At 36.7% G+C, this 13,019-nt stretch overlaps 2 protein-coding genes across 2 annotated transcripts; one reads left to right on the forward strand and one right to left on the reverse strand.

Annotated features, from left to right (window-relative positions):
* Positions 1-8,051: 8,051 nt before the first annotated feature.
* Positions 8,052-9,521, reverse strand: LOC117788914 (mitochondrial import inner membrane translocase subunit TIM50-B). Its single transcript, XM_034627856.1, has one exon. It carries the CDS (start codon positions 9,403-9,405, stop codon positions 8,167-8,169), a length of 1,239 nt encoding a protein of 412 aa, XP_034483747.1. The 5' UTR covers positions 9,406-9,521; the 3' UTR covers positions 8,052-8,166.
* Positions 9,522-9,794: 273 nt separating this feature from the next.
* Positions 9,795-12,822, forward strand: LOC117788913 (ATP-dependent RNA helicase p62-like). Its single transcript, XM_034627855.1, has 5 exons — positions 9,795-10,125; positions 10,204-10,254; positions 10,983-11,066; positions 11,129-11,904; positions 11,962-12,822. The coding sequence occupies exons 1-5, from the start codon at positions 10,077-10,079 to the stop codon at positions 12,814-12,816; spliced, it is 1,815 nt and encodes a 604-aa protein (XP_034483746.1). The 5' UTR covers positions 9,795-10,076; the 3' UTR covers positions 12,817-12,822.
* The last annotated feature ends 197 nt before the right edge of the window (positions 12,823-13,019 follow it).

A 13,019-nucleotide genomic window follows, 5' to 3' on the forward strand; every position in this document is an offset into this window, starting at 1 on the left:
TTTCAGAGTGAACCTATTAAGGCTATGTTAAACCTGACAAATGCAACCTAAAGTGAAAAAAGCTAGCTTTAAAAATAAATTTAAAAATTGATACCACAAACAGATTTCAAAATTTTTTTTAAATCTTGGTAAACATAGACAAAAAAAGTTAGCAATAAAATTAAATAAAAAGAATAGCAAAATAAAAACAATAAATAGGAAAATAGATTAAAAAAACAGTACACTTAGGCTCCTTTTTTTTATAGTACAGCTCAATTTTAATAGAGGCATATTTTTTTAAAATTTTTTTGCATTTGACTTTAACATCTACATATTTTTCACTGAAAATTAATTCAGTTACTAAGCTGACTAGACTTCAAAAAAATTACAAATATAAGGATAAATATATTTAAGTACTAAAAATAAAGTATTTTTGATTTTTCTGACTTACAGTGAAATCAAAATAATATTATTTAAAGTCGAGCGATTTTTAAAAATATATTTTATTTTTGCCTTTGCCTAATTTTTGCTCTACGAGATTTTTCCTAATTTTGGTTTCCTTATTACAAGTTTCTTAATCTTGTGTATAATTTGTTTCGCAAATTTGGGTATTTCTTGTGTTTTTTGTCAACATTAAATGGAGCAAGTTGTAAAGTGGGAGTTGCAAGTCAATTTATCGTTTGAAGTTAACTTTGCCTTTGGAGGAGTCAACAAATTAAGAACTAAGTTGAGACTGAGTAAACACAGCTCAGCACGTGCTAGACAAAAGCAACACAATACAAAGTTTTGCTGGCCCATTAACTGGGCCTTTAACAGTCAGCCAGAATTGCCGAGTTCAAGTGTTGGCCAAGAAAATAAAAATGTGGGCATGTGAGCTGAGGTAAAGCCCAAGGAAATTAAAAGAAATATACAAAAGTGTCCCAAGGAGACACTTAAAACGACCTTGAATGAACGAACCTTACAGTAGGGTGGGGCATGTTTTGTAGGTGGTGCTGATGATGGTGCAGGTGCTATCAGTGGTGTGGCAGCCACGTAAGTTAACCATTTGCCATTCATGGTGAGAAAATTAGTATGTGCAGTGTAGCGTTGGCACACTTCAACATACATAAGGCAATATGTACGTGAGCGCCTTTTGTTTACCCTACAATCTAAGGACTGAGGACTCTGGACAGTTCATCATATTTGCGAGGGAAAAAAAACTCATTCAGGCTAAGCAGAAACTTGTCCTGTGAGAATCGTCAGCTCTCTAAAAGTATTTGCCTCTCTGTTTATTCATTGTATTACGCATAATGAAATTGACTCTTGTGCTCTTCGAATACATAACTAACTATATGAGCAACTCAAAAGAAATTCTACTCCTACTATTTCTACTACTTTTTGCTGCTCCTGTGCCTACACTTTATGTATGATAAAAACTCTCATGTCATAATGTATCTGGCGGTCGATAATGTTTGCGTTTCTTATCTCAGATAAACGGGCCGAATGCACACCCTTCCATATCCTTCTAAGATTACTTGTATTCTGTAGGTTTATCGCATTTCCTTTTCATGTAGTCTTCTTTTCTTTTCTACTTCGTTTCTTTATATCAAAGAGTATAAAAGGTTGTTATAATTATTGTATGAAATGCCTTAACCATTTGAATGACCTTTTTTGCGGCTTTGTTAAGAGTATTTAATCTTCGTCATGATTAAGTTCTCACTTCCCGTTTGTTATTTATTATAATCAGCACGTGGAAAACAAATATACAGGCTACTAAAGTGATGCGACCTTTACATTTAGTCATTTTTGGGACATTTTGACCATTAAGTTGGTGGATTTATTATAAATGTCAACATATTTAGGTAAGCCCATGGAATTTCCACTTGGCCCAGGCTTTATTTTTGCACATAAAAGCCTAGATAATGACAGTTCATTATGCTTACAGTCTTCCTAGGTTCCTTTTTGGTTTCCCTTTCAAGGAATTAAATTGCCACCCTAAAGCCAAAAAAACAGACAGTCCTCTTTCAACATTGTCAGTTTGTCAATTTGATGTAATTTTATTTATATCGATCTTTATAGATAGAACACACTCGAATTGCTATATCAGAGTTTTTGTTCCCGTGGTTTTCAATTCCATCCCAAAACATAAAAAATAAGTCTGTCCGCATGTCAAAGTTAAGCTGCTTTTTGGTTAAAATAAAGGTAGCTCTATATATCAGCCAGTGTGCTGCTGACAGTGAATGACAGTCACAAATGAGTGTATCCACCTTGCCAGGCACCAACATGCCACCTTGCCACCTTGCCACATCAACAACCACCAGGAATGACACGCGAGTGACAGAAATCAATCCAATTTGTTGTCCTCGAGGGCAGCTCAACACAGCCAAATAATTAAATTATCTTTCAATATGATAAACAGACGTATTTAAGCATTTCCCATGAATACAGGTGAATTGACCTTGAATGCTGTACTACGGCCGTTATAAAATTCCATGTGTATACTTATATACTAGAACGAAAACAACAACCACAACTTGACACTCAGTGTGCCAGCAATTTGCATATATGCATAATTTTATATCTTCATTTGCCACATTGTGGCGCAGGCAAACAACGCTGACAAATGCGTTGATGTTAAGTGCAAAGCCAACAACAAAAAAGTACACAAGAAAAACAAATCTAAGAACAGGTAAACAGCGTGAGAATTTTACATACACTTATTTCTTATTACTAGAAATCTTCCCTCACTTTTTAGAGCTCATAAACATAATAGATACTTTAAATCGAACAGTTCTGACTTTATTTATAAGATTATTAAGGATAATATGGGTATTCCCAGCGCTTGTGAAAATAAATATTCTATTCATAATCAAAATTAATCCAATTGACTGTCTAACTCTATTCTCTTACTCGAAATACAGTCAAGAAATTAACAATTTAATAATTATATTAAAATTAATTTCTTAAGAACGTCTTTCAGCATTTTAAAAGATTACAAAAATTATAAGGAATAAAATAGGTAACATAGAAATGCCTAAAAATTAAATAGAAATAAATAAATAATGTTAAAGAGCTGCTTATGTTATTTTAAAATAATATCCGATCAGATTTATCGGCTAAAGCAAGCTAAGCAAGGATTTTTAGCCTCCGGCCTTTTAGCTATCTATAAGATTTTAAGTAGCAGTAGGGGTCTTCCTCAAATTTTAAATAAAGCTGATTGCAAACTTTAATAAACAATTTTTAAAAGTAGCTGAGAAAAGGTACTAAATCTATTTATATATCCCTTTTAGTGCCAGAACTCAAAGTGAATCGAAGATTGTTAGCTTCAGAAGGTATTATCATTATTTATGAGATTTTAAGTGGCCATGTGAGAGAAGGTTTGGCCACAGCTTAGATAAGCTGCTTATAGCCATATATAAACGATTATAATACTGACTATTATTTATGTACAGATTTTCATTTATATTTATAGCTGTACTTTACGATTATGTCCAAAAACTTTTCGAGCTAATAATTTGCAATTCTGTTTTTATTAGTAATCCATTGCTGGTTCACATCGTTGTTGTTGTTGTTGCACTACGTTACAGTGTTTATGCGGCAAGCTGTGTGCATGTATGTGTGTGTGTGTGTGTGTAGTGCGCACACATTGGGCCTGGTTGTAGTAGGAAACGAATATGTTTAGGGTGTGGCTGAGAAGCTTCTATGCGTCTGTCTGTCTGTCTGTGTACATTAACTAATATTATGGCATCAGTTCTATATGCAACTAACGACACATAACGATTATTAGCAGAGTGCCACTTGACTTTTCACTTGCCACACACACACACACACACACATACCCATACACACCCACAACTACCACACAGTTGTGCAGCTGCTTAAATGTTTGGCTTTCACTTCACATACATATAAATTATATTTATATTTATTTCATATTTTTTTTAACATTGATTGCTGTTATTGTTGACATTGTCTGGCGCTTGAAAAGTCAATTTATAAATTCGCTTTAAAATTTTAATGGAAATTTAATTCAAGTATAAGGAAATTGCCTCGCAAAATTTCATAGCATACTTCTTAGGGCCGACGGGGTCTTTAGGCGTTTGTTTAGGCCTGGCAGCTGTGAAGTGTGCCTTATTTAGGGTGTCTAAGTGTAAATAAATATGTATTCTATGCCCAGCATATTGTGCATAAAGCTTTAATTAATTTGTCAAAATAAATAAAAAAAAAAAGGAGAAAGCATTTGTCAAACAATTGTAAAACGGACTTGTTTTCTATTTTCTGTTTGGTTTAATTATTTGAAAATACTCTGGTACACACACTCACAAAACATGTAGCTGCTACCAATGGGAGCGGCTTTTAATTTTCGCCAATTTGTTTGTTGTATTCCTTTATTATTTTTTTCTTGTCTTGTCTCTTGCTGCTTTATTGTTATGTTGCACAAACACAGACACAGCGACAGTTCGAGACGCATATACACATCAACACACACACAGAGAGAGACACTATCACAAATACACCAAGTAGTAAGCACTTTAGTGCCTCTCAATGGCATTCCATTTCGAGATACGAACAATCTTTTTGTTGGCCCCCAAAAATTTGCGACACGACACACAAACGCGACGTACGTTCCGTCAAAACTGAATACAATTTGCGTTGCGGCGTTGCCAAAAGCTTTTCGCCATATACTTAAATCTCACAAAAAAAAAACATGAAAAAAAAAACTACACGCAGAAAGAGAAAATGTTGTAGAAGACAGCAAGCGGTTGTACGCTGCAAAGCTTTCGGCAAAAAACGGAGGCTGTGCCAGATTTTCACACAGCCAAAGACTCGGGTATCTTTTTTGACGTTTGCATAGTGAAAGTGAGACAGCATCCGACTCGGCTGCGACTCAACTGCGACTCGACTCGACTCGGCAAACAGCAAATTGGCAACTCGGCGCATGCGTTGGATTTTCTGTCTGGTTTTGACATTTCCGCGTGCGAGTGGAAACGCACTAAAATCCACTTTTTGAGCAGCACTGCACACATTAGTCACATTACTCATACGCAACGTTGCAGCCAGTGCTTAACGCCACTTTGGTTACTTGTTGAGGACCAGGCGGAAGTTGAGACAAGATTAATATGAATATAAATATAAATATAATTTTTATTAAATATGCTTTTTATAAAATAATTTTATTTAATTATGTGCTAATGCTTTGCTTTATATTTATGTATGTATATTCCTAAAGTGCATTATTTAAAACATGCTTGTTTCATTTATCCGCATTATCCTTTAGCAGCCTATTAGCCGCATTGGCAACTTGTCTCGATACGTAGCAACAATGTTGCCAGTTAGCCAGCAAATTTCCCCTTTTATTATGTCAAAAAGCTGCGCATGGCATGTTGATAAACGTTGTTGTTAATTGTTGATTGTTGAAAAGCATGCCATTTGTTTTGGCACGTGGTTACACACACACACACACACACGCACACAATCACAGCAATACACGCAGCTGCAGAGCCGGCAACATGTTGCTGAGTTTGCGTGGGCGACACTCAAATTGGCCACGTGTGCGGGCGCTTTAGGTGTATGAGTGTGTGTAATTGGGTGTGTGTGTGTAAATTTGCTTTGTTTTGCATATTAGCACCTACAACTGTATAGCTACACATTTATGTTTTTACATATAAATACAGTTAAACAAAAAATTACAGTGACCAGGGATCGGAAATAGAAGTTTAGATTTAAAATAAAAAGCCGAAAAAATAATTATATAATAATTTAAAATAAAAGTTACAAATAAAATTTAATTATTATTTTATTTATTTTCATTTACGAGTACTACAAAAAAAAATTTTAAAATGTGTGTAAACTTTTTTACATTAAAAAAACCGCGGATATTTATTTTTATTAATTAATATATTTATTTGTATTATATTTAAAGAATTGTAATCATTTTGTTCCCAATATTTAACATAAATTAAAACTTACTTTTCAATTATTTTGTTCTTTTTTTACTTGGTATAATTCAAGGAATCAGTTTAAAATAGATATTATAAAATAATTGTGTTCAATTATTTAAAAAAAAAAAAAAAAAACAACTATGCGTATGATTATGTCAAAATATTTGCTTAACTAACTGTAGGCATTTGTATATCTGCATGTATATGTAACATCATGCTTCATCTGACGCTGATTATGTTTATTATATAGCTCTGACTGTGGTTTGTCCTGCTGGTGTCCTTGGTGGCGATTGTGAGCCTTGTGGCTCGTGGGTTTTTGGTTTTATTTCGGTTTGTGCTTGTTGATTGTAGCTGCTGCTACATGTTGCATTGTCTTCATTTGGTAGCGCCTTTAAAAATGCCAACTTAAAGTCCAACATAAATATAAACCTCTTTTTTTTTGTGCTGTACAGAATTCAATTTGGTAGCGCTCGACTCGGGTTTACATTGACCTCTGACCAATATAAAAATAACTGACAAACACACATATACACTAGCATTCACACACCTACACACACACACACTCACACACTCACAGCAACTTTGTGGACATTCTGGCAGAGCTCTATCAAACCAAAAAGCAGCTTAATAACATAATAGAATGAATTTTTTCAGTGAACTTTTGTTGTGAGTATACCCTGTAAACGTGAAGTGGGTCAACTAGAAGTAGTAACGACTATAAAAGAAAAGATATAAAATAATTTCATCTGTTAAAATAAATCTCATATGCTCTTAAATAATTAATAGGGTATCTGGAGACCATAAATCACCCTATGCCGTTGAAATAATTATTTTTAGAGTCCATCCTTTTAATTTTTTAAAACTAAAATGATATCTGAGTTGCAAGTGAAATAAATTGTTTACAGGGTATCCGCCAGTCAAGTCAGCCTTAAGTGTAGTGTATTATTTTCTTTTGTTGGTGTTGTTGTAGTTTGTTTTGTTCTGGTTTTCTTGTTGCCGCGCACAGAAATCGAACGAATAACATAAAGGGCATGTGAGGACATCGCAGTGAAGGGATAAATAACGAAATTTATGCCAGGAATCGGGTACGGTTTGAGTTTAATTGAATAGATGGATGGATGGATGACAGGTCAGACGGATGAGAGGACAGACGAGCTTTGCTTGCACATTGCCTTTCAGCATGGCGTTGGTAAAAATAATAAATAACTACTTATATATAGAGACAAAGAATGAGATTGGATTGTATGTGTTTTGTGGAGCAGTACCAAGGGAAGACAATCTAAGTCAGTTGCCCCCAGGAGCAGCTCCCATTTCGATCAACAAACTTATTGTTTTCAAATGGCTTTGCTAAATGCGAAATATGCCTGGTGTATGCGTCTCCGATGATTGAATTACAACCAATATTTATCTAGGGCAAGCGAAAATTTAATAAAACATATACAAATTATTAAAGTGCTTGAACTACACAAAATATTGGACTTTAAAGTAAAGTAGGAATACTTACAGAAGGTCTCAAATATTGCTGAAAAAATTAAAGTTGTAAATAAAATTTGATTAAATAATTTAAAGTATCTCTGCTACTTTTGATATTCATTTATCATTCAGTCCTTTATTTAAGCAACCATTGAAGCGAATGCCATTTGTCATTCCAACATTTGTTTCCGCTTTCGGAAAATCAAACTATTTCAAATCCTTTATTTTAGTGTCATAAATAGAATTAATTTCCGTTAAACAAACTCACATTCTGACATGGATTTTCTTGCTATTGAGAAACCCTATAATTTTTTCCTGGTACTCACACTCTGGTTGCTACTCCTTTTATATACCTGTAAACGGCAGTTTGATTACTTTAAACGTAGTCAACAGATTGTCAATGTGAAGAAATTGCAGTACGAGATTCGTAAAAATCTGAAAATGGAACAACTAACATTTAATATGGTCAGAGATATGTTGCATTCAAGTATGGTACAACCAGAAGCTATAAATAAATTCATTGAACTGGATGAACTGCAGCTTCTACAGCTGGAAATCAATGCACAATTGAAGACATTGGAATATGTGCTAGAGTTTGGTTCAATATGATCTAAAACAGATATGTAAGAAATGGTATTAAGTTGGGTTTCAATAAAATTGAAATTTAAAGTTCATTGCTTACGTACATTATTTTAAGAAATTTTTTGTTTAATTACAACAATGCAAAAGGAACGTTAATGTGAACATGAAAAGTCACAGAGAAAAGGACTTTGCAGATATATATTTTTTTTTGTTAATGCTTCATAAAGCCACGCGACCAGTTCTTAACCATGGGCTTCGGTTTATTTTGTTTCTCGATCTCATCCGCCTGCATTTGCTCGGATAGCTTGCGTTGATTCTCCCGAAACTGGGCAATGGGTTCCTTGAATTGATTATAATATTGAAGAACCTCACGGACATCGTCCACTTCGCTGCTGCCGAGCACACTCAGAAATGATATCAGATCGAATAAGGTTGTATCATCATCGTTACCGGACCAGCGTGATATCGAGAATGTATTACCCGGATGCATTTTTGTTGAGTTCTTATCCCAGTCGACGACTACCACGCGCTTAAGATCACGATTGAGATTATCGAGATTCTTGACGTGGTGGCCGCCCACAAAGTGTGTTGAATCTCGCACAAGTCGGTACATGATATAACCATTTGGATCGAGGGCATCCAGCAATGGGAACACGGTCATACCTTGCTCGGCCGTGTAAACAACGATTTCGAAATATTTCGAGCACTCCCTGAGGAAAACATCGACACCGGGACGTTTTTTGAAGCGCCAACCCGTTTGATAGGTCCAATCGGGATGTATTAACAGATCTTTGACCTCAAGTACCAGGGTGTAAGGTGGTTGAATATATGGCGCCTGGAGCGGATCAGGCAATAACTTCTGGCTCGACGGTTCCTGTATGAACCTTTGGAAATGATTAAGCGACCTGAAGGTACGTGCCACATACTGTTGCATCATTGGTAACGTACTGAACTCATCGATTATTTCGTTACCCTGCTCATCGAGCGACGGCTTGCCAAAGAAGTAGATAGCCCAAAATGAAAGGAGTACGCCTCCAATGCCAAAAAAGGCAAATCCAATTTTCATACGCTTCCAGGCGCGCTCCATTTCCTTGAGTTCTTCCTCCTCCTCTCGCTTGCGCCGATCTCGGCTCTCCTCATCATCCATCTCCATGGATGTTTGTGGAAAGAGTTTCGAAAGTATCTGTGTCGAAGCTTTCTCACACGTCGAGTAGCGACGACTAACGAAATACACCCGATATGGGCGATCAAAATAACTGGTATAAATACTGCAATAGGGTATACTCGACGCTGGTTTGTCTTTGCTATTAATGCCCGCCTGGGTCTTAAACATGACAGTATTTATCATGGTATGCCATAAGCCAGATGTTAGCGTCCGGGATGTATTTATAAGCTTGCGGCTGAAGCGTGAGCCTCCGTATAGTATACGCCCTATTGCAATTGGAGTCATTTGCAAAATGGCAACGTTTGTCTGCAGTTTCAAATAAATAGAGTATATTTTCGATTTTCCAATTTACGAAATGGTCACTAATAAATTTGACATTTTTGTATAAATCAACCGAGGGTATTTTTTACATATTTTGTTGCTTGGCTGTAATCACAAATCTGCTGACAGTTAAATAATGATTGCTACAATTTTCAATACATTATTTATTTAATTTCATTTTGATTTTTAATATTAATATCAAATTAACGGCTATTTCAAATATTGCCGCGCTTTTAAAGCTGCCAGACTATATAAAACAAATAAACTTGAAAGCTTGCCTTGCCACTTTTCAAAGTTGCTTGAGTGCTGCCGTATCATTGAAACATTTTACAGCTGTTGAATGGCAAATCGTGAAGAAGCAGAACGAAGAATAAGAAAAATACAACACAATACAACAAAGCACACATAACTTTGCAAATTTCATTCAAAGCTGCTTTCAGAAAAGAAAATCAATTTGAATTGTAAACTTTTAAATTGAGAGCATCCAAAATATTGTGAAACTCTTAACGAGCGTAATTTCCACTTGATTAAGCCGACGGAAAATTAAGAGAGACCAACGAAAGCTGTGGAAGATCCAAAACAATAATTGAAAGTTGTTTTTTTTTTCGTTTGCCGCTCTGCTTAAAGAGTAAATTATGTCGCCACCTCGACACAGTGGATTCGGTGGCGGTGGTGGAGGCGGTGGTGCGTATAACCCATAATCAAAGCTTGCAAAATATATATCGACAATATTTTCTTATTCGCTACTATACAATTTTACAGGACGTTCTGGCTTTGGCGGTTTCGGTGGTTTTGGAAGCGGCAGCGGTGGAGGTGAATAATTAATGCATATATTACGAGAAAGTACGCTTATCTTTGGCATGCCGGAGATTTAATACTCTTGCAAGGTTCAATATTCCATTTTCGAATGATAGTTCCTTAGCAGCTATATAATATAGGGGTCCGATTTAAAAAAATTTGGTTCAAATTTAAAATGCAATTACCAAGTACTTAGTTTTTGATTGATTGAAAACAACAAGTTTTTCACACTAAACGTTTATTTTAGACCAATCGTTCCTATGGCATCTGTATAATTAATATAGTTGTCCGACTTTAGTTAAATTTGGCAAGGATGTATAACACAATGTCATATATGAAATATGCAAGTTTTATTAAGAAAGCTTTAAAACCATATAAGTTTTTCTTACTAAAGAAAATATACATATTAGACAACATATGAGACTTACTAAAAATTAACATACAAGAACAAGTTTTTATATTTTTTTCCTATATTTTGATAGTTTATTATGGTTTTTAAAATAACTAAAAAATAAAAACAAGATCCAGTGGTATTTACTATTTTTGAAAATTAGAAACAGTCGTTTATTAATTTTTTTGTCAAAATATTTACTTGACATACTGTGTATGGAAGCTGAAATACCCGTTTTAATGCCTAAACATTTTGTAACAAAATTATAATACCCTCTGCAAGCATATATATAGTAAATACATGTACTTATCAGTTGAATATGAAATTCTATATCTTGAAATAAATATTTAAGTACGTTCTGGACGCGTTGAGAGCCGTCCGCGTCGCACTGGCGGCTTAAACCGCGGAGCTGGCGCTGTAAACGATGACTTTGGCAGTAAGTAATCTCTTTTGTTAAGGCATTATCCAAAGAACTTAGCTAATATGTTGATTGATTAGGCTTGCATAGTGTCAACTGGTCGGATATGCGACTGCAGCCATTTCAGAAGAACTTCTATCAAGAGCATCCAAAGACTCGCAATCGTCCGCCACAGGAAGTGGAACGCTATCGTGCACAGCATCAGATCACCATACGTGGTCCCGCTCCAAATCCCATACAGTATTTTGAAGAGGCATGCTTTCCGGACTATTGTATGAATGAAATTCAACGACAGCGATATACGGAACCCACACCAATTCAATCCCAATCCTGGCCCATTGTTATGTCGGGCAACAATCTTGTGGGCATTGCCAAAACGGGTTCGGGCAAGACGCTCGCCTTCATACTGCCCGCCATCGTTCACATCAATGGTCAGGAGCCATTGAAGCGTGGCGATGGACCCATTGCTCTGGTCCTTGCACCCACACGCGAGTTGGCCCAACAGATTCAATCGGTGGCCATTGATTTTGGCTCGAATGCCTATGTGCGTAATACATGTATCTTTGGCGGTGCACCACGTTCCAAGCAGGCCAACGATTTGGAACGTGGTGTGGAGATTGTTATTGCTACACCTGGAAGATTGCTTGATTTTCTTCAGGGTGGCGTCACAAATCTACGACGCTGCACTTACCTGGTGCTCGACGAGGCTGATCGCATGTTGGACATGGGCTTTGAGCCGCAGATACGCAAAATCCTTGGCCAAATTCGACCTGATCGTCAGATACTCATGTGGAGTGCCACTTGGCCAAAGGAAGTGCGTCAACTGGCCGAAGATTTTCTGGGCAATTACATACAGGTGAGTTGGATCTACTTTCCAAGACTGTTCTTAAACTAATTCCCTTTAAATAAATAGATCAACATTGGCTCTTTGGAACTGTCAGCCAACCACAATATACGACAATATGTGGAAGTTTGCTCGGAGCATGAGAAGGGTGCCAAATTGAAGGATCTGCTGTCACATATATATGATCAGGCGAGTGCGCCGGGCAAGATTATCATATTTGTGGCTACCAAAAAGAAGGTGGACGAATTGGCGCGTTTCATAAACGCTTTCGGCGTTGGCGTCGGCTCCATTCACGGCGACAAATCCCAAATGGATCGCGACCATGTGCTCAATGATTTTCGCAGCGGACGCGCCAACATTTTGGTGGCCACGGATGTGGCAGCTCGTGGCCTGGACGTTGATGGCATTAAATATGTGATTAACTTTGATTTTCCACAATCCTCGGAGGATTACATTCATCGCATTGGACGCACTGGACGCAAGCATACGACAGGAACCTCATATGCATTCTTTACACGAAAAAATGCCAAATGCGCCCGGGCTCTGATTGAGATACTGCGCGAGGCCAATCAGAATGTCAATCCGGAATTGGAGCACATAGCACGCGAATCCGGCGGCGGTGGTGGCGGCAACAGCGGACGCAGTCGTGGAGGACGCGGTACTGGCCGACATAATAGCGGAGGCGGTGGAGGAGGAGGACGAGGTGGAGGTGGAGGCGGCGGTGGAACTGGAGGTGGTGGTTACAATAGCATGAATGGTGGCAGTAGCTCATCCGGCAGATTCAATACGTTCAATAATATTTCCAACGATGGTCACTCATCAACGTTCACTAATGGCAGAAGATACGAACCCAGACCGATGAACAGAGGATTCGGCGGAGGATCCTTCGCTGGCAATAATTCAGTCTCGAATAGAATTTATTAATTAATTTAATATGATTATCAATTATTATTTGCATTCAACTTCTTATTTACAACTCATTCTCACATTGCCCATTTTATATTTATTGTGACTGCAGTTGAATGCAGTTTGAAAACTTTAAATGATATTACTGAAAAATAAAATTAATAATTTTATAAAGGTCCAAAATGAAAAACAAAAGAACAAAAAAAGAAACAAACACACTG

The sequence above is a fragment of the Drosophila innubila genome, assembly GCF_004354385.1.
Source record: "Drosophila innubila isolate TH190305 chromosome 3L unlocalized genomic scaffold, UK_Dinn_1.0 0_D_3L, whole genome shotgun sequence".
NCBI lineage: Eukaryota > Metazoa > Arthropoda > Insecta > Diptera > Drosophilidae > Drosophila > Drosophila innubila.